This window comes from Dermacentor albipictus, unplaced genomic scaffold (assembly GCF_038994185.2).
Source record: "Dermacentor albipictus isolate Rhodes 1998 colony unplaced genomic scaffold, USDA_Dalb.pri_finalv2 scaffold_25, whole genome shotgun sequence".
In the NCBI taxonomy this organism is placed as follows: Eukaryota; Metazoa; Arthropoda; class Arachnida; order Ixodida; family Ixodidae; genus Dermacentor; species Dermacentor albipictus.
The window spans coordinates 1,633,797-1,659,658 of NW_027225579.1; the positions used below are offsets into that span (position 1 = coordinate 1,633,797).

General features: G+C 43.3%; 1 protein-coding gene across 5 annotated transcripts in view; it reads right to left on the bottom strand.

Annotated features, from left to right (window-relative positions):
- LOC135914811 (uncharacterized) overlaps positions 1-24,882 on the bottom strand; it is an 86,078-nt gene extending 61,196 nt beyond the window's left edge. For all 5 annotated transcript variants that reach the window (XR_011509938.1, XR_011509937.1, XM_070529616.1 and 2 more), the window contains exons 1-3: positions 24,528-24,882; positions 10,297-10,486; positions 264-536 (exon numbers count right to left, since the gene is read on the bottom strand). Coding sequence is in view for 3 of the 5 variants with exons in the window: in XM_070529616.1 (XP_070385717.1) it covers positions 264-536; positions 10,297-10,486; positions 24,528-24,814 (750 nt within the window). In the remaining 2 variants the exon portion in view is untranslated. The remainder of the gene's footprint in view (positions 1-263; positions 537-10,296; positions 10,487-24,527) is intronic.
- Between the last annotated feature and the right edge of the window lie 980 nt (positions 24,883-25,862).

Here is a 25,862-nt window from a genome sequence, read left to right on the forward strand (position 1 = left end):
GTCTCTTTGTGCGCAGGTCAAATAACGTCGTAGTCGCATGCGCAGGAAACGTGCAAAGAACGGATGTAGAGCAAAATCGGTTTGCATGCTTAACTCATTAAATATCGTAAGCGCTCCTTTGGGCGGATTATGGCTACAAAATATTGTGCCAATTCGGCGCTTGTCCCACGCGCTGCTCAGAGCAGGGCTCATTTAGTCTAGTCACAAGGTCCATTTAAACTGTCGTACTTTGTAATTGGTGCGTGGCTGGAATGTCGCCGCACCTGGACGTTGTTTAATGCGTCACTCCTGTCGATTCTTCCTTCGGTCTCAACAGACGTGGGAACTGGAGCAAGTTCTCCTTCGTCGCCATCCCCGCCATGAGGGGACGGCGTCGTCGAGATGGCACGGGCATCAAAGCTCATCATAGGCGTGTTCCACCTGTAGAAAGGGACGGTGGGCATGGCCGGCGCGTCCATGACGTGGCTGGCATCTTTTTCGGAAGGGGTCATGGTCGCGTCCGCCAAGTCAGCAAGGACCGTTCGCCTGTGGTCCAACTGCGCGCCGGTGCGAGCCCGCATAACGACTTATTCAATGACCCGGTAAGAGGCTGGGGCAGAATAGTTAAAGAATAACTTAGGCTAAATGTCGTCATCTAATGGAAGCATAGCTATAGAATCAATAATTGTATCAGAATGGTTTGCAGCTGTGCCATAAATTTGAAGCGGTGATGGTGACATGGGAACCGACAATAGACAACATAGTGACAACACAAAAGTATGATAGAGGAACGTCAAATAGCGACCAAGACAAGCACTTGTACTCTCCCTTGATAGCTTGTCCTTGATCCGCCATTTACGCTGCTATAGGATGTAGGACGCGGCAGAATCGCCTAGCTTAGTCCGATCTGTCACAACAGCCAGAGTTCGTAAATACTACAGGTTCCCAGACTTGAATACAAATGCCGGTCATCCACGAAGTCCACTGTGATGCCCTTGGTTTCCAAAAGTAGTAAAACAACTTGAGCACAAAAGCACAGGCCCCAGACGAGCGCACACACGGGACGGGATGGGCATTGCGTTTTCACTCTCTTACAGAGCGTTGTGTTATTTTACCTATTTTAAGCGGAAAGTGTGCGCCTGTCCACCTGAACCTGTCCTGCGGCCTTGCGCGCTGTTTTATTATTCCTAATGGGTCTATACCAACCTGCCTGCTGTATAATATACCAATATTTTTCAATAAATTCCATAGTATCACAAGAAGGAGGCAGGTAGTGCGTAGCAATGCCAAGGTACTGTTCAATGCGAAAGCAGCCGTGCATGGACAACTGCTCAAACAGGAATACACTGATAGTGACAGAGTGGCCAACCATGAAATAGCGGTGAACGACAGCAGAAGAAACTGCGGACGGACGAGTAGAAGATTCGCTCTCTTCGCGGCGATGTAATCGGACAGCGCAAAGAGCATTTGTAGGCGATACAAAAGCATGACTTTAAAGTGTCTATGGCGGAACCGCATTGCATTCACATTGGCAGCGCAAATTATGACCATCAGTTAGACAAAGAAAGAACAAGGACGGACACTTATCATCACCGCTGAACCGCAGCCTCACCGTTCTAGATATCCGAACTGCGTACTGCAGGCGTGGTAGAAGTATGCAGGCTGACCAGCGTCGCGCGGCATGGCCATAAATGGGGAACATCATGGGGATGATTTCAATTGTCATCCCCTTCGAAAAGGGGCGGCGACAAATAGTTACCTAGCCTGTTTGAGCGAATCAGATATGATATATATCATTGCAGCCTAGCATTGTCCCTATCTACCCTTCATCATTTATGTCTATATCACGCCCTCTATATAGCGTACAGTTACCTATGCTGCCTATAGACCGTTTTTTTCGTAGGCGCCGCCATATTTATTTATTTATTTATTTACAATACTGCCAGTCTCATATCGAGACCATAGCAGGTGGGCATATGATTTACATACATTTCATGGTTTATATACCGAATGGTAAGAACATGAAAACATGTAAATGGAAATACATAAACAGGTTCAATGCACAAATTTTACAACACTAATAATATGAATAACAAGAGAAACTCACAGAAATAGTGCACTTCAGGTTACATACACGTAAGGATTAATACAGTGTTATAAAAACAAAGAAAGAAACAAAGGGGGTAAATGTTTAGCTACAGTTTAAAAAAAAATGGGGGTTCTGACAATTATATATGCATAAGTTCTATTATTTCCTAATTAATTATTTCGGTTTCTAATAACTTAACAAAATCAGACTGCGATACTGTGTTAGTTACAGATGGATCTAGGTTATTCCACTCGCGGACAACACGGGGGAAAAAGGAAGACTGAAAAGTATCGTTATTACAAAGGAACTCGTTTAGTGTATATGCATGATTATGACGAAGTACGCGGGATTTAGAAAAGGTAACGTATGCAGAGGCATTTATTTTGAGTCGGCTGTGTAATATTTGATGCAGAAATTTGAGACGAGCTCGTTTTGCTCGTACAGCCAAAGTTGCAAGCCCTGACTGTCTTAGAAGAAGAGTAGGGGAATCACTGCGCCGGTATTTTCGGTGGATAAACCTAATTGCCTTTCTCTGGATTCTTTCCAGTTTAGATATGTTTGTTTTAGTGTGCGGGAACCATACGACATTAGCATACTCAAGGACGGGTCTCACAAATGTAATGTACGTTAGAAGTTTGACGTTAGTTGGTGCCAACCGCAGGCACCTTTTGAGAAAGAAGAGTTTCCGTAATGCACAAGAAGTAACGTTGTTAATATGTGTTGTCCAGTTAAGGTCGGATGTTATTGTTAAACCGAGATATTTATGCTGTTGAACTCTAGTTACGAGGCTGCCGTTAAGTGTGTAGTGGAAAAACGATGGGTGCTTTTTTTTCGTTACTGTCATGCAAACCGTTTTGTTTGTATTAATAGTCATTTGCCAGTTATCACACCATTCGGTTATTTTTGCTAGTGCGTTATTGAGCTGAACTTGATCTTGGTGATTGTGTATTTCTCTGTATATTATGCAGTCGTCTGCAAACAGTTTGATTTTACAATCAATGTTATTTGTAATGTCATTGATAAAAAGTAAAAATAAGAGCGGACCTATTACTGAGCCCTGTGGTACCCCTGATGTGACAGGCACCGGAGCAGATGGGGTGTTTTCGATGACGACAAATTGGGATCGGTGAGATAAAAAGTTTTTTATCCATGCAGTAATAGGTCCATTGCCAATCGCAGCTGTAATTTTGGCAGTTAGTTTAGTATGGCACACACAATCAAACGCTTTACTGAAATCTAGTAAAAGTAGGTCAGTTTGATTATGATTATTAATACTTAAAGCAAGATCGTGTACCACCTCTGTTAGCTGAGTGACTGTCGATAAGCCTCTTCTAAAACCGTGTTGAACATCTACTAGAATATGTTCTTCGAAATATGCGGTTAAGTGTTTGAGAATAATGTGTTCCAAAATTTTACATGATGTGCTGGTAAGCGAAATTGGTCTGTAGTTAGATGGCAGGTTAGTACCGCCTGACTTATGAATGGGTACAATTTTGGCAATTTTCCAGTCTTCAGGTAGCTCTGACGTCGAAAGTGACTTACGGTAAATAAGGCCAAGATATTTACTATTATATTCAGCATATCTTTTCAAGAACTCGTTGGGGATGTTATCTGGGCCGTTTGATTTCTTCACGTCTAACTCAAGTAACTGCTTAAATATTCCGGAGTCATTTATTGTTAATGTGTCAATAGTATGAAATGATGACGGTGGCAAATATGGAATTGCGTTGTTATCTTTAGTAAAGACTGATTGAAAGTGTTGGTTAAATTTATCAGCGAGTGCCAGTTTTTCCTCGCGTGGACGATGTGGTGTCGTTGCGGGGCGTGTGCGAAAGAAGTTCCAGAAGCGATTAGGGTTGTGATTGATAAGGTTAGGCAAAGTTTCATTGAAATATATATGCTTCGCAAGCTTCGTCTTTAACTTGAGCTCGTCGGCAGCGCGGGAGAGTTGCGATTTCGTTTGTGTACTTGCACCGGTCATTTTCATCTTACGCCGCAAACGTTTTATTCTGCGCTTGACATGAATTATATCGCGTGTTATCCAAGGATTCTTTTTGTTCGATTTTTTACTTTTTTTCGGGATGTAGTCTTTAATGAATGCAATGGCGCTGCCTATGAGCAGCGCCATACTGGCTTGGGTGAAAGCGGTTTTTTGCGTGGCAGGTATACGGTCGGCGGTAGGTTCTGGCGTTTGTTTTCGCGGTCGTGCGGTCTGTTTAGTATGACGCGCGTTTTCTACGTGGTAAACGGTTCTGTGAGACGTGCTCAGGTGGTTTAAGGCGTCATGGCCGGAATTTCTGCTGGCGTTGAGGTGTACGGAACACGCAGCGCGACGTGTCCGCGCATATTTGAGCCTACAATCAGCCTCAGAGATCAATTGTGTATTTCTGAATGTTCCAATCACTAATGTGACCTTCTTGCAGTATTATCCTCTATTCCTAAGCTGCGGTTTAGGAGCCATGAAACATACGCGACGATCGTAACAGCGTTGGTACCGTTCTGCTACGATAGGAGTTGTGCTGTTATACTTTGACAAGCGTTCAAACTGTTCGCTGCAGGTTACATTGCGTGACTACTTGTTTCGATTGATGAGGTTTCCGCCCCTGAATAAAATAGTTTTGGCAAGTAATAGCAGTATACCGTACAGTCTGAATTAGGCTTGTCCAGCAAAAAAAAAAAAAATTACGGGGTTTTACGTGCCAAAACCACTTTCTGATTATGAGGCACGCAGTAGTGGAGGACTCCGTAAATTTCGACCACCTGGGGTTCTTTAACGTGCACCTAAATCTAAGCACACGGGTGTTTTCGCATTTCGCCCCCATCGAAATGCGGCCGCCGTGGCCGGGATTCGATCCCGCGAGCTTGTCCAGCAAAGGGACTGTTTACGAACTGCGCGAGCGTCCAAAGCAGTGGTAGGTGCTGGATTATACATATCTTTGTTCTATATACCGCATGGTTCAAGCATACGGCCTCAGCGGTTATATATTTATAAACGTTATGCGGCGTGACTATGCGAGGTCTTACTGGTTAACGACGATAACGACGAACGTAAGCTGGGCGTTTTGACGGATCGGCGGAGGTGTAAAGTAATGCCCCTCCTTACTACTACCGCTGGGATGAAGGCTCTTTAACGTAAAAGTGAGCGGTCTGAGTGGCCTGCATTGGTGCACCCACTTGGTGATGTAGAGCTTAACCCGCCGAACACAGAGTGATATTGCTGCAATCAAGTGTAAAGCATTTTAAGCATTTACAGGGACAACGAGTTCACGTTGACACTTCTGCCGAAAATTCACACCAGCAGCAAAGTACATGACACTTGGTCACTGCTATATTAGCTCTGTGTCACGGCTGGTCTCGAGGGGTGCGCGCGCTTCTCTTCTTACGGCCTTCGCAATGGGGTCTGTTTCCGCATCCCACCGCATCGCGGTGGGGTCGCCAGTGCCCCACTGCTCCGTCGCTGCGACGGCCGTTCACGCGGAAGGAGAACGCGCGCCCGCTCCAAGTCCGTCGCGCGTGAGTGGTAACCGTCAGGTCCTGATATTTCACCCCTATGCATTATGCAAAGACCGCGCAATCAGCCTCTTCGATTTGGCAGCTAAGAGTTCTAAACAACACAATAACTACCGCGCACCATCGCATGCTCTTCTTCAGTATGACTGCATGGTCGCATGAGGCTTTGGTACACTCACGTCAACACTTTCTACGCGTTAAATTTGGAGAGAAACAAATCTATTAGCCTCCTCAGTTTGCCTACTGACGGGTTTTAACCAGTGTGTAGAATTATAAGCGACCTGAAGCGTTTATATGACAGATTCCTAAGAATACCGAAGCGTATAAAATATAGCTGCTGAAATCTCAAGCGCTGCTGTTTTTGTTTTGCGCGAAAGCGGATTTAGCATGAATTCATGATGGTAGACGGATTCAGAGAAACGAAAACAAATTAATTCACAGCTAGATTCAAGGTGTCCAATGCGGTGCGCTCAGATCCATAACTTCAATATGTTTTACGTTCAGAACATATCAGTTGGCTGAAACACTCTACATATCTATAGCATCGCGACTCACGCACATCTATTGCAGATTCAGTCGGTTTAGTACATGAGTGATCAACAACTTCCCATCAAAGAAAATGGCATGAACAACGCTGTGGAAGCGAGAAGGGCGCCAAACAAAAAGAAGAAAAGTTCACAGTTTGAAAAGCTTGCTGGATGGTTTATGCACATAATTAGCTGGCTTCTCGTTCCTGTCAGTGACGTTTTTGGTCACCTGTCGGTGACTTTCGCGTTGGATGATCAACGGCGGGCAATAAACACCGTCGCACAGAAAATAACTTAATCCGTGGAAGAAACGGGTAGAAACGTGCGCCAGCGCTCACAACACAAAAGGCCACGCTGCCTGCCGGCACACAGTACGATGAGAACACTCCCCGTCCAAGAGAGAAATATGCGAGGCTGGAAAAAAAAAAAGCAAGCGCAGACGAACAGCCACGTTTGCGCTTCGCACATAAGTGGGAAGTCAAGTTGGTAGGCTTTTCAGCACATTGTTATGATCGGCGAATTCGGACCTTGGGAGGATTCTTGGAAAACCAACGTAAAGGCAGATGAGTCGGAATTCGAGACATAATTCGACACGCAGCTGCGAGGAATGCTGTTCGCGGTAGCAGCGGCGACAATGGCGTCGTCAGGTAGCCGAGTCAGGAGACGAAACCCTCTATTCCTAACAATGTGGCGAGAAAAAGAAAGCAATGAATATGGCGGCATTGAAACTTATATGAATCCGCCGCGATGGCTCAGTGGTTGGAGTGCTAAGCTACTGAGCCATTTCTGTGAAGGCGAAATTCTAGAGGCCCGTGTACTGTGCAGTGTCTGTGCACGTTGAAGAACGCCAGGTGGTCGAAATTTCCAGAGCCCTTCACATTGGCGTCCCTCATAGCCCGAGTCGCTTTGGGACGTTAAACCCCCATAAACTATTCCGCTAACCTTCGCATTAACTAAATTCTCTACCAGCACTTAACTTCGGCATGGACTATGAGACATGCAAGAAATTGACCGAAATACGACCTTCGGGATTTCAGATCGCAACATCTGTCATTTCCCTGTCATACCTTTCAGGAACGAGAGTGATTGGACCTTTGATGTTTCTATGGTTCGAATTTTTCTATGAAAACTCCGTTCACGTGTGAACTTATTGGCTGACATGTAGATAAATCATTTGCTTTTTGTTTTCTTTCGTTTCGGTGAATCGTTGAACGAGAAGCAGCGGAAAAACAGCACGAAACCAGAAGATCACCGCCCGCCGCCGCAGAAGCAGGCGGACAGAGAGCGGTCCCTAGCAGGAGGGTTTTCGCGCCCCTGGCAGCGGCGAAAGGCGTAATTCTTGGAGAAAAACCCCCATTGCTTCCGCGGTGAATGCGAAGGCCGTAAGAAGGAAAGGGCGCGCTCCCCTAGGGACGGGCCGTGCTCTGTCTTTGTCTCGTTGAGCTCTCTGCCACCAGGTGGCTGCACCATACACGCCATTCACGTTCGCAGCTCTGCAGATCCATCAAAACGACCATACTGCTTGCGTTTGCGTTTACCCGAATAGCGGACACGCTAAAACTCTATTGTGGTAGTAATTATGCAGCGTGAAGTTAAGGTGGCAAAGGGGTACATGCTGTCGCCGAAGGGATACCGACTGCCTGATGTAATGCAGCATCTCCGTTCGAATGTTGTCTTGTAGAGGGACACGACGCCACAGCTTGACACGTTGCCCATCGCGGGATTTGTAGCCCACAACATAACAAGGTTGATCTATGCTGTTCGCGAAACGAACGCTCGACACCAACACTGACAGCTCGCGTAATCACGGAGAACGTTGTAACATAAACAGGCGCCACTTGCTGCGAGCCGCAAGTGCTTGAGTGTAGCGATAAATTGTTGTGTATTCCCTTTCAGTTACCTCTTTCATAAAAACTAGTTAACCAACATTGCAACTATTACGGAGGAAAGTTGTTCACGATAAAGCTGGAAAAATTATGAATGACGCAACCTGGGCTGCCAATCGGATAGCACACTTAACTGACGTAAATTTGGCTAACTACGTCATTTCTAAGGCGATGGTGAAAACTTAAGGTACTGGCGCCGTTGCGATCAGTAGCTATGTACAGTGAATAGCAAAAGTTTATTAGACGCAGGATCTTTTATGAAGCTGAATTCTCAAGAAGAGTGGTCACACAGCCTCGAATTAAATGTTCCAGCATGTAGTGGCCTTCGTCACCTACACAGTGATTCATTAAATACGAAGTGTCATGCCTTATCAACGCAGGAATTCACATTTGAAGGGGAAACCGCATCCCGTAAACTTTTGCTGTTGATTGTGCGTTTTTAAGATCTTACAATAAATTACACGTGTTACGCGGAGTGCTTGAATGTGTCACTTATTTTTCAGAAGCGTCTACCATATGGACTCAGTACATTGGTACAATATAGGCAAAATTGTTTCGGAGTCACTTTAAGGCGGCATTGAGTTCTAGAATAACACCGTGGCAACGCTGCCGACATCGTTGGAACGGCCATATACCCTGGCTAGAAGCTGGCTCTACTGAGTGGTGCTCAATACTGCAATTGTAAATGCCAAGCCATCTTTTCTTCATGCCAAGCATTTCAGGATAAGTACTCCTTTGAGAAAAACTATACGGACAACGGATTCCGCGATAAAGCCGACTTTGTTCTCCACCTACCTGTGGTCTCTATTCTTTTTCTCATGGGTTACGTAGGCAACGAAGAAGCACTCGTTTAGGAACTCCTTCAAAAAAAAAAATTCCTGTCCGCGAATAATGAATAAACGCTGGTGTTTCACGTGCCAAAGCCACATTCTGATTATCAGGCACGCCTATGTGGGAAGACGCCGGAGTAATATTGGACACCTGGGTTTCTTTAACGTTTTTGGATTTCACCTTCATCTAAATGCGGCCGCCGTGGCTAGGATTTCATCACGCAACCTCGGGCTTAGCAGCGCAACACCGGAAGCCACAACGCCACCTGGGCAGGCAAGTGTCCCATGGTGTTATCGAAGCTAAGAACCCCAGCACAAAAGTATGTCACTCTGCCCGCTGTACTACATGTGTGCATACGTGGAACACCATGCAAGTAACGTGTTGACATGACTGGCGCTTGTGTCGCGCATTAGAGCCACAATTTCCTTCAAAAATAAAAGTGAAGGAACGTGCGCGCGTGCCACAAAGACTGGAATGGGACGCGCAGCCAGACCGGTTTCGGTAACTTCGCAGGTCGTATATGTGAATAAGTAACGTTTCGTCGCCGGAGTACAATGGGAACTGATGGACCATCGTGAGTCTGTCACCCGGCAGTGACATATATACTGAAGCCGTCGCCAGGTCACCTTGCTGCTCCCGATACACACACGCTCGCATCACACAGCTGCTTGCTTTACAGAAACAGATTACTTACACAGCATTTGTAGTAATTAGTTACACAGAGCACGGGACGATGGCACAAGCCGGCTACGTGCGAAATGCTTCGCTTCATAGCGACACTTATACAATGCGTGGAATTTGCGTACTTTTTTTTTCACCAATCAGTTGTTCCAATTGTAACTTGTTTCTTTCTCTAAGAGTTTCTTACGCTGCGCGAGCTCATTCACACATTTATTGACTGCTCAGCTGCGACTCCTCTGAAAAGTTCTATACTTCCTTGTCGTGCCTCTGAAACGAACTGCATGAGCGGTAAACAATTTCGCATTCTTAGCCAAATATTATATTAGGTTAGATTATGGGGTTGTACGTGCCAAAACCACTCTCTGATTATGAGGCACGCCATAGTGGAGGACTCCGGAAATTTCGACTACCTGGGGTTCTTAACGTGCACCTAAATCTAAGTACACGGGTGTTTTCGCATGTCGCCCCCATCGGAATGCGGCCACCGTTTAGCCAAATATTGGTGGAGGCTCCAGCTATGGGTCCTCAAGGAACGCCAGTAATACAGAACGTAAAAACTGGCTCCGTAAAGGGTGCTTATTTACTTGGCTACGAATAATCATGGTCCTGATTCACAAAAATTTTCGTTGGTCAGAGCTGTTCGCAACACTACGTCGCTAAAATGTCCAACATTACCATTGACCGGCCTGTGTTCTTGCGAAAGGTTCCAGCGTAAAACACAAATACAAAAAAAGCTTTTTCTTTTTGTGAATGTGGGGCCTGGTAGGGAAAGCATGCAAAAAAAGCCGCTCACTGCAGTAGCCACTAGGCAGCCAACGATGAAGACCACGAAGAAGGCAAAAAGCAACGCCTTCTTGTGCATCTGCCAAAATGTTCTCAGTGCTCGGCGACGGCGGGCTGCTGCTGCCGCCGGACTCAGATGGTGGCCCCTACCGCCACTCGTGGCCCGCAAGGACGTCACCGACGTGGCGTCCTGGCTCTCGCTAAAGGCAGAGAAAAATGAGAGCACAATATGGAGGCGCCTAAATCTCATATTGGCCGTCAGCTTTTTCAGGCAGAATCCTGAAAAATGCACCTGTGGCAGCTTATAGCGGTGTTGGCGTTGCGCTAAGTCGAGGGTTCAACTCCAGCAGCGGCAGCCAAATTTCCATAAGAGCAAAACGCAAACAGCGTTCGTGCACTTATATTTAGCCGCACATTAAAGAACATTCATCGTGATCACCATCAGCCTATTTTATGTCCACTGCAGGACGAAGTCCTCTTCCTGTGATCTCCAAGTACCCCTGCCCTGCGTCAACCGATTCCAACAAGCGCCCGCAAATTTCCTAATTTGTTCACCCAACCTAGACTTCCGCCCACCTCGACTCCACTTCCATTCTCTTGGTACCTATTCTCTAACCCTAATTGTCCAAAGGCTATCTAACCTGCGCATTACATGACCTGCCCAGCTTCATTGTATTCTCTTAATATCAATTAGAATATCGGCTATGCCGGTTTTCTGACTTATCCATACCCCTCGCTTTCTGTCTCTTAACGTTCTGCCTTGCATTCTTAGTTCCATCGCTTTTTGCGCGGTCCTTAACTTGTTCTCAAGCATTTTGTTAGTCTCTAAGTTTCTGCTCCGTATGTTAGCACCGGTAAAATGCGCTGGTTGTACACTTTCCTTTTCAATGATAATGGTGAGCTTCCAGTCACGAGCTGACAGTGTCTGCCGTATGCTATGCAACCCATTTTCTTTTTTTATAAATTTCTTTGCCATAATCAGGATTCCCTGTGATTAATTGAACTAGATGAACGTACTCCTTCGCAGACTCTAAAGACTGACCGGTGATCCTGAACCATTGTTCCTTTGCTAGGCTATTTGTCATTACCTTTGTCTTGTGCATAATAATATTCCACCCCACTCTTGCGTTCTCTCTGTTGAGGTCCTCAATCATTTGTTGTAACTCGTCTGCAGTGTTGCTGAACAGAACAATGTGATCCACAAGTCCAAGTTTGCCGAGATATTCGCCGTTGACCCTCACTCCTAAGCATTCAGTTTAATAGCTTGAGTACTACTTCCTGGCACGCAATGAATATACTTGTGGAGATTGCGTCTGCTTGTCTCACCCTTTTTTTATAGCTATCATCCTACTTTCCTTATGTAGAATTAAGGCAGCTGTGGAATCTCTGTAAATGTTTTACAAGATATTTACGTAAGCGGTCTGCCCTCCTTGATTACGTAATGCGGCTATAACTGTTGGTATCTCTACTCAATCAAATGCCTTTTCGTAATCAATGAAAGCCATATAGATAGGCTCATTGTATTCTGCGGATTTGTCAAATATTTGATTTATGACATGGATGTGATTCATTGCAGAGTATCACTTCCTGAAACCTGCCTGTCCCCTTGGTTGACTAAAGTCCAGTGTTACCCTTATTCTATTGCAAATTATCTTGGTGAATATTTTGTATAATACTGGCAGTAAGCTAATGGGCCTATTATTTTTCAATTCTCTAACGTCTCCCTTGTTGTGGATTAGTATAATGTTTGCATTCTTCCAGTTTTCTGGGACCCTTGCAGTCGATAGACACATTGTATAGAAAGCCGCCAGTTTACCAAGCCTTATGCCTGCCCCATCTTTGATTAAATGGACTGTTATTCCATCTTCTGCCGCTCTTGTCCGTTTCAGGCCTTGCGAGGCCCTTCTGACCTCATCGCTAGTAATAAGAGGAGTTTCGGTATACTGTTAATTACTGCTTCGAATGGAGGCATCCTGACTCCTCGGGTACTGTACAGGTCAGTATAGAATTCTTGCGCTGCTTTTACTATACATTCGAGATTGCTGATGATATTACCCTTTTTGTCTTTCTGTGCATACATTTTGGTTTTCGTATGCCAAGTTTCCTTCTCACTAATTTTAGGCTGCGTCCATTTTTTACGGCTTCTTCAGTCTTTCTCACATTAAAATTTCGAATATCCCTTGTTTTCTCTTTGTTGGTCAATTTTGACAGTTGTGCGAATTTTATCTGATGTCATGAGTAGGACACTTTTATTCTGTGTCGTTTCTTTATTAGGTCATTTGTTACATAGGAGAGCTTGCCTACTGGTTGCCTTGGTGCCTTGCCTCGCACTTCACTTGCTGCCTCTGAAGCCAGCCTAGTTACGGTTTCATTAATTACCTCTATGTCATCTTCATCTCTCTGTTCTAAAAGTGCATATATTTTGCAAGTGCCAGCCTGAATTGGTCGGCTTTTACGCTTACTGCCTCTAGGTTTTTCTTTTTCTTATTGAGCAATTTTATTCTTTCTCTTCAAATTGAGGTGAATCCTTACCTTACCTAACAGTACCTTGCCCTTCTTAACACTTCTATGTTCTGCACTATGCTGGCATCGGCCGAAAGTATGAAGTTAATTTAATTTCTTGTTTCACCATTGGGGCTTCACAATGTCCACTTTCTGTTGCTACGCTTGCTGAAAATGGTGTTCATTATTCGCAGCATATTTCTTTCTGCGAATTCAATCGGCATCTCGCCTCTAGCGTTCCCAGAATCGACACCGTAGTTGCCAATTGCTTGTTCACTAGCCTGCTTTTTCCCCACTTTTGTATTCACGTCGCCCATTACTACTGTATACTGAGTCTGCAATTTTCTCATTGCTAATTCATCATCTTGAAACTGATCTACTTCATCATCATCGTGACTGGATGCTGGAGTGTAGGCTTATGCTACCTTTAATCTATACCTCTTACTATGTTTGATTACGACTACTGCTACCCTCTCATTATAGCTTCAGAACTCGTCAATGTTGCCCGCTATGTCCTTATGGATTAGTAATCCTACACCGTATTGCTTCTTATCCAGGAAACCTCTATAACAGAGGACATGGCCGTTAGTCAGCACTGTACAAGACTCGCCAGTTTTCTAATCTCACTACGGCCAATGATATCCCTAAACATGTATGATAAACCAAACATCATCGTGCGCCGGACCACTTGGCAGCAGCGGGGGCAGCGAAGAGCACGCCTTAAGCGTCTTTCTTGTCACCGCAGGTTGGTGTTTCCCCTCGCGCTGGTTTTTAAACATGTGTTTGCTGCCGTTGCTGCCACCCTGATATTCCTGCTGTGTTTGCTCTTTTTAAGTACTTTGTTCTTGTAACCATAGTATATTTCTGCTGTACGTGTGCTTTAAGTAATTTATTCGTGCAGTCAAAGTGTGCCATGCCCACAGATGCCTGCTTTTCCTGTAAGGATACGTTCGCGTCAGGTAAACGTTTTGTATTGTGTGATGACTGTAACCACCCATACCATTTTGGAACGTGTGCTACGCTCACAGAGAAACAATACAAAAAGTCAGCAAAACAGAAATGGGTTTGCGCAACGTGCAAAACTATGAAGCGCAAAGGAGAGAACCTGCATGAAAAAATTGCTTATGAGGTGGCATCCGACATAAGGTCGATCCTAGTTAGCATAAATGAAAAACTTGATGAATTGATGCCACTTAAAGAGACTGTGCCAAATATAGAAAGATTAGTTCAGCTGATGTCAGAAAAATATTAAGTTCTAGAGCGACTCGCCACCCAAGAAAAGGACGCAAAAGAAATGCGCAAGAGACTAGAAGCCCTTCAACTAAAAGCACAGAGAACAGAAGCCGAAAATGAAAAACTACGAAGTGAAATTAACGACCTTGAGTGGCGAACCAGAAGGCTAAACCTTGAATTTCAAGGAATTCAGGTATCCACTGATGAAAATTTGTTTAGCAAAGTGAAATTTGTGGCCGACGTGATCAGTGTGTCCAGGCTTGACGATACAGACATTGATGCTATTCACAGATTACCGTCCAAACTTGATAAAATTCTCGGAATTATCGTCAGATACGCAAGGCAAACAGTGAGGGATCTGTGGTTTGAAAAAAAGCATGAACTGAAGGAGAGCAAATGTAGCGCTTCCATTCTAGAAAACTTGACAAGCCATAACCGTCAATGGCTACAACAAACAAAATACTGGGCGAAGCAAAATGCGCACCAGTACGTCTGGCACAGAAATGGTAAAATTTTTGTGCGGACAGCCAATGGTGATTCAGTGATTGTAGTGCGCAGTGCACGTGATCTTCCTACATAATTCTTCTTATTACGTTATAGCCATGTGTATAAAAAATATTTTTGATGTTTGCCATGGCTAATAGTAGTTACCTTCTTCCTGATGAGGTAAGCACAGTTGTAGCAAGTTATAACAAAACTTCCCTCAAATGTCTTCACTTAAACACCCGTTTACTGTGTAACAAGGAAGCCAAAGTTGACGCTTTTATTTCTAGCTTTTCTTTTTGTTTGATGTCGTCATGTTGACGGAAACTTGGTGTAAAGACGGGCAATATAACTGCACATTCTCCTCTTATCAGTCGTTTTCGTTAAACCGAGCCACGCGTCGTGGCGGTGGTGTTATGTTGCTGATAAAGCCGGGTGTCAATTGTGAACTGCTTGATTCGTTTTGCGTTGTTTGCAATGACTTTTAAATACTCTCAGCACGTGTGAACAAACACGTATTTTCTGTTTGCTATCGGCCTGCTGATCGAAATGCTCCGAATTTCTTTCACATTTATGAGCAATTCCTGGATTTCATTTCTAACAATGGTTACTATGTGATTTCGGGCGGTGATTTTAATATTGATATGCTGCCAAATACTAATCTGCAAAAGGCAATGGAAACGCTCATTATCTCAAATGGCTGTGAGAATACAAATACATTACCCAGAAAAGACTGTGAAACATTACTTGACCTTTTCATAACAAACATTGACAAAACGAACATCACGACGCCAGTTGTATCATCCGATCTTAGTGATCACCTCCCGATAATTCTCATGATACAGAAACACAATATGGAAGCCCGTAAAATCCGACAGCGCGTTGTTTGTCTACCCATTACGAAGGCTGGTCTAGGCAGCTTTAGGTACGAATTACTGCAGTCTGACTTTGAATGGCCTCTGGAAATAGAAAATGCTGATGACGCATGCAACAGGCTGATTAATAAAATAACGGACATTTATAAGAAACATTTCGCGCTAAAACGTTTACCCTGGGTAGAAATATTCATAAGCCCCGGATTACACCCGCACTGCGCAGCAAAATTAACTACAAGAACTTGCTTTACCATAGTTTTGTTAAAACAAAAGACCCGAATCTTCTGAAGAAATATAAAACATATCGAAATAAGCTAAACAAAGAGATTAGAACGAGCAGATCTCGTTACCTTTACTCTGAATTCGAGAGATGTCTATACAAAAGTGATCAACTGTGAAAAAAACTAAATACCTCTATAAGGCCTAGAAAATCGACACCAGGTATCTGGAAATTGTCATTGGATGGCAGAGAAGTAAGCGGCAACGCACTTGCCAATTCTTTTAATGATCACTTCCTTAAGTATTCTGATTGTGGAGTACTCAATGAGTTCGTCGACTTCATGCCTGCTAACAACCAACGTTGCGCTTTTCTCAGTCCAGTAATCGGATCCGAGGGGATGTCAGTTTTTTCCTCTCTTAAAAGTAGTCCAAGCTGTGACGCAGAACCTATGCAAATTCGTCCAGTTAAATATGTTCTTGACATTCTGTGTCCCTATAACACTTACATTTTTCACATCTCCTTGTCGAGCGCCTTATTTCCGAAAAAACTGCAAATTGCAAAAGTGACTGTACTGTTCAAAAAGGGTGATGTGAATGACATGCGTAATTATCGACAAATTTCTGTACTACCCATATTCTCTCAGGGATTGGTAAAAGTTATCCATATTCGAATGCCCAGCATCCTTGATAAACACAATTTAATCTCACCTGAACAGTTTGGATACAGCAAAAACAAATCTACGGAATTGGCGTTGCTTGAACAGAAAGAATTTATTTTATCTCATTTTGAAAAACAAATGTTGGTACTTGGTATTTATGTGGATTTCTCTAAAGCCTTTGACTGTATTCATCACTGTACACTACTTTAAGAACTTGAAATATATGGAATCCGCGGACATTTCCTGCAACTAATTCAGTCATACCTTAGTCACCGGCAACAGTTTGTAAAATTTGAATCATATCAATCTGACTTAAAATCTATTATTAGAGGTGTTCCCCAAGGGAGCAATCTGGGTCCACTGTTCTTTAATATTTACAGCAACGACCTTAGAAATATCTGTACAAAATCAAAATATATTTTATATGCGGATGACGCCAGCATCTTTATAACAGCTCCCGATTGTTATCAACGGTAAGTGCAGCAAACTCCCTCCTTATACACCTGAAAAAAAAAGTGGTCAATAGCAAACCAGCAGAAAAACAATGTTAATAAAACAAAAGCTGTTATTTTTAGGCCGAAAACGAAACAGTTCAACGCTCCGGCAAACTTAACCTATGGGGGTGAACCACTACCAATAACCGATCAGATTAAAATCCATGGCGTACCTTTTTCCGATAATATGCTTTGGGATAACCACATTGACACTGTTTTGACAAAGTTAACTCGTGTGGTTGGCGTCTTATCTCGCCTAAAAATATAGCTGCCATTCAAGGTCAAACTTCTCTATAATTCGCTTTTTTACTCTGATCTAAATTACTGTTTATTGGTTTGGGGCACAACTACTCATACTAACTTACTGAAACTTTCGTCCTCCAGAGAAAAGTGGTCAGACTGCTTTATTACTTACCATATAACAGACAATCACATTTTTTTCCAAAAAACAAACGTTATTCCAGTAAAAAAGCTTTATGACTATAAGCTAACACTAGCCTTCAAACGCCAAGTATTTGAAAATAGAACGTTTCTACGCGATTTATCATCACTAAAAGAGAACAGTTCCATACACATTACCCGGCAGAAAGAAAAATGGAATGTTTTAACCCCTTGGGCTAACTACTCTACAGAAAAACTTTCCTTCACCCTGCCCACTCTCCTGAATAATTACAACAATACTACCACTGATATATTAAATATAACTAATGCTGCAATGCGACAACACCATGTATAAGGTATCTAATCTTTCTCATTGGATGATTTTTGTGTTCATTCCCAGTGTCCATTCCGGTACCTGTGTATGTTTTTGATGTTCTTTCCTGTAACCCTTTTTACTGCCGCCTTGTAGAGGGGTTTGCGGGGTCCTGTCAAGCTGCCGTTTGTTCGTGCAGCTTTTACTTGCAGCCTCCTCCATCTTGCTTGATGGTAAATAAACATTATTATTATTATTATTATTATTATTATTATTATTATTATTATTATTATTATTATTATTATTATTATTATTATTATTATTATTATTCAGTCGGCAGTCGGCGGCAGATTTTCGCCACAGCCTGACGCTTATTTTCTGCACAGGTAGAGTGCTTTTCTGTACCTTGTTTTTAGTTTCCTAGTTCTTTTTTTTTTGCCGCCGACTGCTGACTGCCGAGTGTTAGTGTGTATTGTTGCACTGTTATGGGTGACGGTGATGAATGTATTGTGTGTCAGAAGGCGTTGCCCGACGATGGCCGTTACATTAGATGTATGGATTGCAAAGAACCATATCATTTGGGGCAGAACTGCTCTGGCATTGCTCCAAACACGTTCAATACGATGGGACCACAAAAACGAGAAGCCTGGGTGTGCAAAACCTGCCGTACTAACAAAAAACGCACTGGCTCCAGTTCGCAACAGGTGTAACAACCTACGGACAGCTCCGATGTGCTAGCAGCACATTTAGCAGAGATAAAGGTCATCAATCGAAATGTGGAATCACTGCCAGAGCTACACGCGAAGGTGAATTCCCTGCTTCTGTTAAAGACAGAATTCACAAGGCTTTGTACAGCGGTTAATGTCGTAGAGGAATCCGTGAAGTTCCTATCTGCACAAACGATGATGCGGTCAAACAACTTAAAGCTGATAAAGAGGAAGTCTCGGCTTGGAGGAAAGAAGTGCAGCAACTACAAGAAAAGGTGCTCGCCCAGGAATCATTGATTCATCAACTGCAGCAAGGCCTAAATGATTCCGAACAACATAGCAGGAACGCCAACATAGAAATTCATGGCTTGAAATCGAGAACAGATGAAAACCTGACTGAGTTCCTTGATGAGCTGGCCGAGAAACTCGAGCTAGAGAAGCCTCGTAATGGAGAAGTGGTGGCTATACATCGTCTTCCTAGCAAGAAGCCATCTCCACCGATCTTGGTACGATTCGCTTCAATTGCTGTTCGGGAACGCTGGTACGCAGCGCGAGGCAAGCTACAGAGCCTTTATCAATCGGAATCATTGGACCAGCTGTATTTCAATGAAAATTTGTCGCAGTTCAACAGAAGGTGATTTTGGTTGGCAAGGAGCACAGGAAAGAAAGCAGGCTACAAATTCATATGGGTGAGGGGCGGCAAAATCTTCGCAAAAAAAGACGAAGCCACAACACTCATTCGAATTACTTGCGACGCAGACATCGATAAGATAAAATGACTGACCGATCACTACTTAGTACACAAGAATTTCCAGACTTTGCCACGTTTAAAGCAAACTTTGGCCGAAACAAAGATCATGAATTCACGTTGATAAACTTGAATATTCGTAGTCTCCGCAAATATTGGGAACAATTCAAGATTATAGCAGAAGAGTCGGCGGGTTTTGTGGATATATTTGTTCTCAACGAGATAAATGCACCAGACTCTTGTCTAGATACGTTCACAGTGACCGGTTATCGTGGCAGTTTTATTGTACGCCCGGCACGCCGTGGAGGCGGGATCGCGGTCTTTGTGAGTGAAAAATACGATGTTTCAGCTGTTGACATTACATTTATGCATGCGGAATGTTTGGCTCTAAACGTGAATTTATTACACGCTGCTTTTACATTACTCGCGGTATACAGGCCACCATCTGGTAACATGACAAGATTTGTAATTGAACTCGAGGAAATACTTCTCAGGTACAAAGATGCTGAGCTGTTCTGCCTAACAGGGGATTTGAACATTGATATCTTAAGCTCAAACAAAATTTCTATTTCAGATTACCTATCCTCACTTTCAGCCTATGGAATAGAAAATACAATCACTGCCCCCACACGTGAAAATTTCTTGTGCGGTCGTCAAGTTAAGTCATGTCTTGACCACATAGCTGTTCGTGCGCCGAATCACACCTTAACCTTATGTATTATTTCTCAGCGACTGGCTGATCATTATTTAACCGCCTGTCGTTTTTCTCCTCAGTCTAAAACTGTTTCATCAAATTTCTCTGACGTTAATAAGATACCCGTGTTAATAACAGATGAAAGAAAGTTGGACGCATTAGTGGCATCTTTTCACCGGACAAGTTTAATTGCGGACGATTCAGCAGAGGTAGTTTACTTAAAGATGTGCCGCAAACTTGATGAGCTCAAAAATACTTGTACGCGAAAAATTACGCGTAAAAAAAGGCGGAATCATGATTGGCTTAGTCCTGAAATTTTACGGGCAATCGCGAACAGAGACTGGCTTTGGAGACGTTCCAAGCAGGCTCCTAAAAACTCAGACCTTCGCTCAGATTACAGAGCCACCAGAAACAAAGTTGTAGCACTTATTCGATCAGCTCGACGCCTGTACTTTCAACAGCAATTCAAACGAGCATTTAAAAAATCCTGCGAAGATGTGGTCTCTGATTAACCATCTTCGTGGGCAAGACGGCAATGCGCCTAGTTTTGATATTTCAGTAGAAGAGCCTGTCTCAAAAGCTGATAGTTTCAATAAGTATTTAACGCTCGCAGCAGAAATGGCAGCAGCTCGACAAGACGTTAAATGCACTTGAAAAGAATCGTTGTCAGCTTCTGCATATCTTCCTAAGTTATCAAAGGACGATCTTGCCAGATTAGTGTTTAGCTTCAAGCGAAGTAAGGCCGCTGGAATAGATGGCATATCGGCGGCACTATTGCAAAGAAATTTTGACGCTCTTTCGGACATTATGCTCTTTCTGTTTAACGACTTCTTAGAACATGCCGTCTTGCCGGAAAAGTTGAAGACCGCCATTGTAAGACCACTGTTCAAGGGAGGTCCGAAAAATGCAGTTGAGAACTATTGACCAATCTCTGTTTTGCCGATCCTTTCCCAAATACTCGAGAAATTTTTATTTGAACGCATGATGTCCTTCTTAAACAAATTTGCTGTCCTTTCAAGCCGTCAATATGGTTTTATCCCAGGAAGGGGCACCATACATCTTCTGGAGGAATTTGCAGACCAATTGTACGCAGCATTTGAGGGAAACTCGTTTAGCTGCGCCCTCTTTCTAGACGTAAAGAAAGCTTTTGATACTGTTAACCATACTATTCTTTTAGAAAAACTGTACTTACTCGGCTTTCGAGGTCCCTTTTATGCCATTCTCAAGAATTTTTTGTGTGGTCGTTCTCAAATTGTTAGTTTAAACAACCAATCAGAATATAGTAGCAAGCTGCCTGTGAAGGCTGGTGTACCACAAGGATCCATTCTGTCCCCACTACTCTTTAATATATTTACAAATGACCTGAGCTTAATAACTTCCAAGTGTTCCATATTTCAGTATGCAGACGACACTGTTTTGCTCACAAGACATATAAACTACGAGACTGCAGTTAATACATTGCAGGAAAACGTGATTCATGTAATGAAATGGTTCGCTGATAACGGAATTTCAGTTAACACACAGAAAACCAAAATAATATGTTTCAGAAATCCGCTAAAGACAGCCCTTATAAACAAACAAGTATTTTTACATGATCATAATTCTCTCTCTTGTCGTTGCGAACCCGTTGAATATGTAAATTCGATCAAATACCTCGGGGTGATTTTCGATAGCAGTTTATCATGGCATGACCACTTGGCTTACGTTTGTACCAGGCTGCGGAAGGTTTCATGGTTACTCTTTAATATCAGATCTTTGGCTCCTATGTATGTAAAGAAAACTGTAATTTATGCACTTGCGTATAGTGTTCTTAGATATGGAATTACCTTATTTGCGTCATGTCCTTCCCGTTGGCATTGCCGAATTGATAGTACCTTAAAAAACATGTTAAAGAGCATTGCATATAATTGTCATATCCCTTCCGGGGCCGACATTTTCAGCTTCTTTCGTCTTCCTTCATTCCATTCTCTTTTTGTACAAACAGTTGTTCGTCGCCAATTTTGGAATTCAGAATTCTTAATTAAATATGAGCCTAACCGGAAGTTGAGAAATACCAATCGATATTTTGTACCACGGAGTGTAACAAGGTATGGAAAGGCAAGATGGTGTGCTTATGTGCCGGACATTTTTATAGGGCTAAAAAAAGAACTTTTTGCTGTCAACTCTATGCGGAACCTAAAAACTCATTTGAAAACATTGAGTTGATTCTTGTATTCTTTTACAGTTGGTGCTTAGATGTATGAGATTGTGTATTATGAGCTTTGTTTCCTTGGAGTTAGTATGCATGTCCTTGATACTGGTTTTGTGATTGCCTTGTTTTTCTATTTCTTCAGCTGAACCTATTGTTCCTTTCAATGTTCTGCATGTTGTTGCCATTTTGTAACTTCTGCCGTAAACCGCCGGACCCAGTCCTTCAAGCCTCCTGTTGGCTTTGACGGGCCTGAACCTCTCTGTATCCTCTACAAAGTGGCAGTAAATGTTATTATTATTATTATTATTATTATTATTATTATTATTATTATTATTGTTGTTGTTGTTGTTGTTGTTGTTGTTGTTCAAAGAGTCCTGCTTTCGGGTGGTAAGATTTCGGGTGGTCAAAATCACTGCAGGCTCCACCGTTACAGCGTGCCTCGTATTCAGGTCGGGATTTGGCGTACAAAACACCAGAAATAATCAGTTTATTAAAAGGCTGCATATGTGAAGATGTATATTGGATAACTGCAGGTTACGTGAACGTTGGGCTTGCTTGCCCAGTAAATGGCAAAATGAGAGTAGGAGGAAATCAAACTGTCATAAAGTTATGCGCCCACATATATTGACGGATGATTACAGGCAGCGTGCAGGAGTTCCTGAGATGTTTCCCTAGGTGGTGCGCCAATGTGGCCAAATAGCTGCTAGGATTCCCCAATGAGAAGAGACAAACTAGCCATATGGTAGGTTCTGGTGGAAGCGACGGTTAAATGGTAAGCTGTGAGTGATTGTACTTGACTTCTTCGTGTTTCGACGTCCGTGTGGCCTAGTTTTCGAAAAGTGAATTGTTCTTCGCATCATCCGCGAGCCACTAGTTTGCAGAAGTAGGTGTACGGCGCGCAAGTACTCTAATGACTTTTATTTATATTTAGTTAACCCAGTCGTAACCGCTTGACTGCATTTCTTCACAATAAACAGAAACCTTTGACTTTGGTTGATCTTTACGATGTGCTGTAACATCAATGAGCATCACTTGCGTGCAGTGTGGTTTATCGTCCCAACCTGCCTTATTCAGAGCTATTTAAATTTTATCGCCCTTAGTGCTTCAGGCAAATCGAGGAAGGTGTGCCAATTTGTTTTTAACAATCGATGTGACCGTTGAAGTATACATGAATGCAGCTCTCTAGCAACAGATTGTATCCACCTATTGATATTTCGCCATGTTCAAGAATATACAAAATTTTATAAAATAACTTGGAGATCGCTCACCAGCGGAAGCAAAATTTGAAAGCCTACATTCTACCAATTTAACCAGTTGATGTCAAGGGTTTGCATGACCATCTTTTTATTACTATGTGCATCGCCTTCGGTATTGAGACGCCATTCTTTTGAACTTGAGGAAAGTAAACATGCCGCTCTGGAGAATATGTATTGAAGTTCATAGAAATTGTGGCATCTACCTTGATTCTCTTCTGAAAAAGAAAAACATACTCTATTGATGTACCTCCATTAACCTTAGTTTATATATACAGTTATCCACCTGTAACGCGTGAAACTTGAAACATTTATTATTCGACGCCAATAAGAATAAATGCATGTTTCTCGGAATCTTGCTGTGAAACCGACAGTGATTTTTTTTTTGTGCCCGCCATCCAACTTAGTATTTAGGTGTATTTAACTTTCGTTTTATTTTTCCAAAGCTGAAGAAGCCAATGAGTTTGAGAGAATCGAAAGACGCATCAAAATTACGTATCTCAAGGAAAGCCGACAACACGTGCGTACGAGAGCAGTATCGGACAGTTGCAGTGCGAAGACCAACATACTCCGTCCGTTCAGCTGAGCAAAAATTGCGGTGGCGCATAGGATAGCTCTGAGTCCTCTTTCCATGATAGGGTTAGTATACTCTGCATGAGGCGCGAACAGCTACCAGAAACAAGAGAACGTAACGCGGCGAGCCTGAGATGAACAGCTTGCCTTCTGACCGAGACTGGGCTGTCCCGTACGTACGCGCTTGTAAGCAGGCCAAGGTGAAGCCAATGAAACGTTTTGTTGCTGTTGAGGCAGTAATTCTAACTCCTGAACGCAATAGCCCCTCTCATCAACAGTAATAATTGTTTTCGGGCCCATAATGTAAATAAATGGAATAAAAGTACTCGCTAGTGTGACATTAGTGCAACGAGGTGATCCAAGTCTCGCGACGCGTCGCTCAGATTGGCTCATGTTGTTAGCTGCACTCACAACTTCCTTTTTCATGCTAGAAAATGGAACGCAACTACAAAATTTATTTTAAACGCCACAAGGCTTGATTAAGGTACCTTAACATGTTTGTTAAAACACGTGAAATAGAATATATACACAACTTCGATGAATGTAAACGAAAGCAAAATATAGCGACAGAAAGAACGCACGTATGCACGACCAATGAACTTTAACTAGTCACCTACTTTTAGCAGCGCGGAACTGTGCGACAGTACTCAACTGCTAAGGGATACTTCGAAGGAGCTGAAATGCGGAGCTTTCATAAGGCCACTGCAACGAAATTCCCCTGCGTTACAGCATCCACTCAAGCTACCATGCTTTTACAGCCCACTAGAAACAACCACATCAGCTACAAAAAGAAAAAGAATGAAAGAAAGGAAAATTATTTAACCGCCTCTAAACAACAGCGTAAAACACACTCACATCGGAGCGAATGTTGCTAGCTGCCTGTGCAAATATCTATTTTTTAACCAATGTTTCATACCACAATGATGTGCTGTCGATGGTGGACTCGACGACCATCGCGCTGTCCGGACTCGCTGGGGCGTGACTGCTGCAGCACTCCGCGGACGACGATAATTCCGCGCCATCGGTCGTGCCCCGCTTCGGTCCGGGCTGGGGCTCTTCAGGTGTTTCGGGTTTCACGTCCCGTGAGGCCCTTGGAGGAATCCCGCTGTCGGCCGACGGCGAGCACACGCTTTTTGTCGCAATCGACGGCGTCCGGGTTTCCGCGAGGAGTGGGGGGCGGCGTTCCTCAGTTGCTCCGCGCATTTGATCCGTCGTGCCGTCAAGTCGATACCGCGTGCACTGTCATTCGCCGAAGGCCATGTTCCACAGGCCACGCGCTGCTGCTACTGCTGCTGCTATTGCTGATGATGATAATGTCCCTAAAATATGGCTTGCACCCACCGTGGGGGATTGGCCAAGAATTGGACACTTGAAGTTTGCATAATATTTCAAGCTACGTATACAAGTGCAATTTAGCAATAAAATAGGCAGGTTCATAAATTTTCCAAACCAATATAGTTTATAATAGTATAATGCAGTGACTTAACACTCAAACATCATTAAGAGAATTGTAAAAGTATTCATATCAAATGCTATTCGTTTTGTTGACAACGCGCTCTGGTTTGGTTTCGTCTCCCTTTAACAATAGCTCATAGCTACTATAGGGGATTGGTCAAGACTAGAATGGAAATAAAATTAAATTAGGCGGTTTAATGGGCCAAAACCACTTTCTGATTATGTGGCACGCCTTAGTGGAGGGCTCCGGAAATTTCGATCACCTGAGGTTCTTTAACGTGCACGTACGTTTAAGTACACGGGTGGTGATGATGATGTATAGAATTTTGTGGCTCAAGGGCCAGTCATGGCCAAGTATACGGATGTTTTCACATTTCGCTTCCATCGAAATGCGGCCGCCCCGGCCGGGATTTGGTCCCGCGATCTTGTGCTCAGCAGCCCAGCACCACAGCGACTGAGCAACTACGATGGGCACTAGAATCCAATGGGGAAAAGATAAGTTTGCACTTGAGAGAATGAGAAACAATTAGTGAAGGGTCAAAGGAATGGAAAATAACGTATGAAGAACTTAGCAAGAAACCACTTGAAGGAATCAAAAACTCCTCAACCGCAGAGAAAGCATCTCTATGACAGAGTACAAAGGACAAAGTACAATTCTCCTGGAAGAAGAAGAAGAAAACTTTAATGTCCGATGACTCTAGTCCGAGTCGCACCGACTTGTGGAAGAATGCGACCAGTGCAAAAAAATAAAATAATCCAAGCTTCGAAAACAGGCATTCTAAAGCGTTTTTCCTTT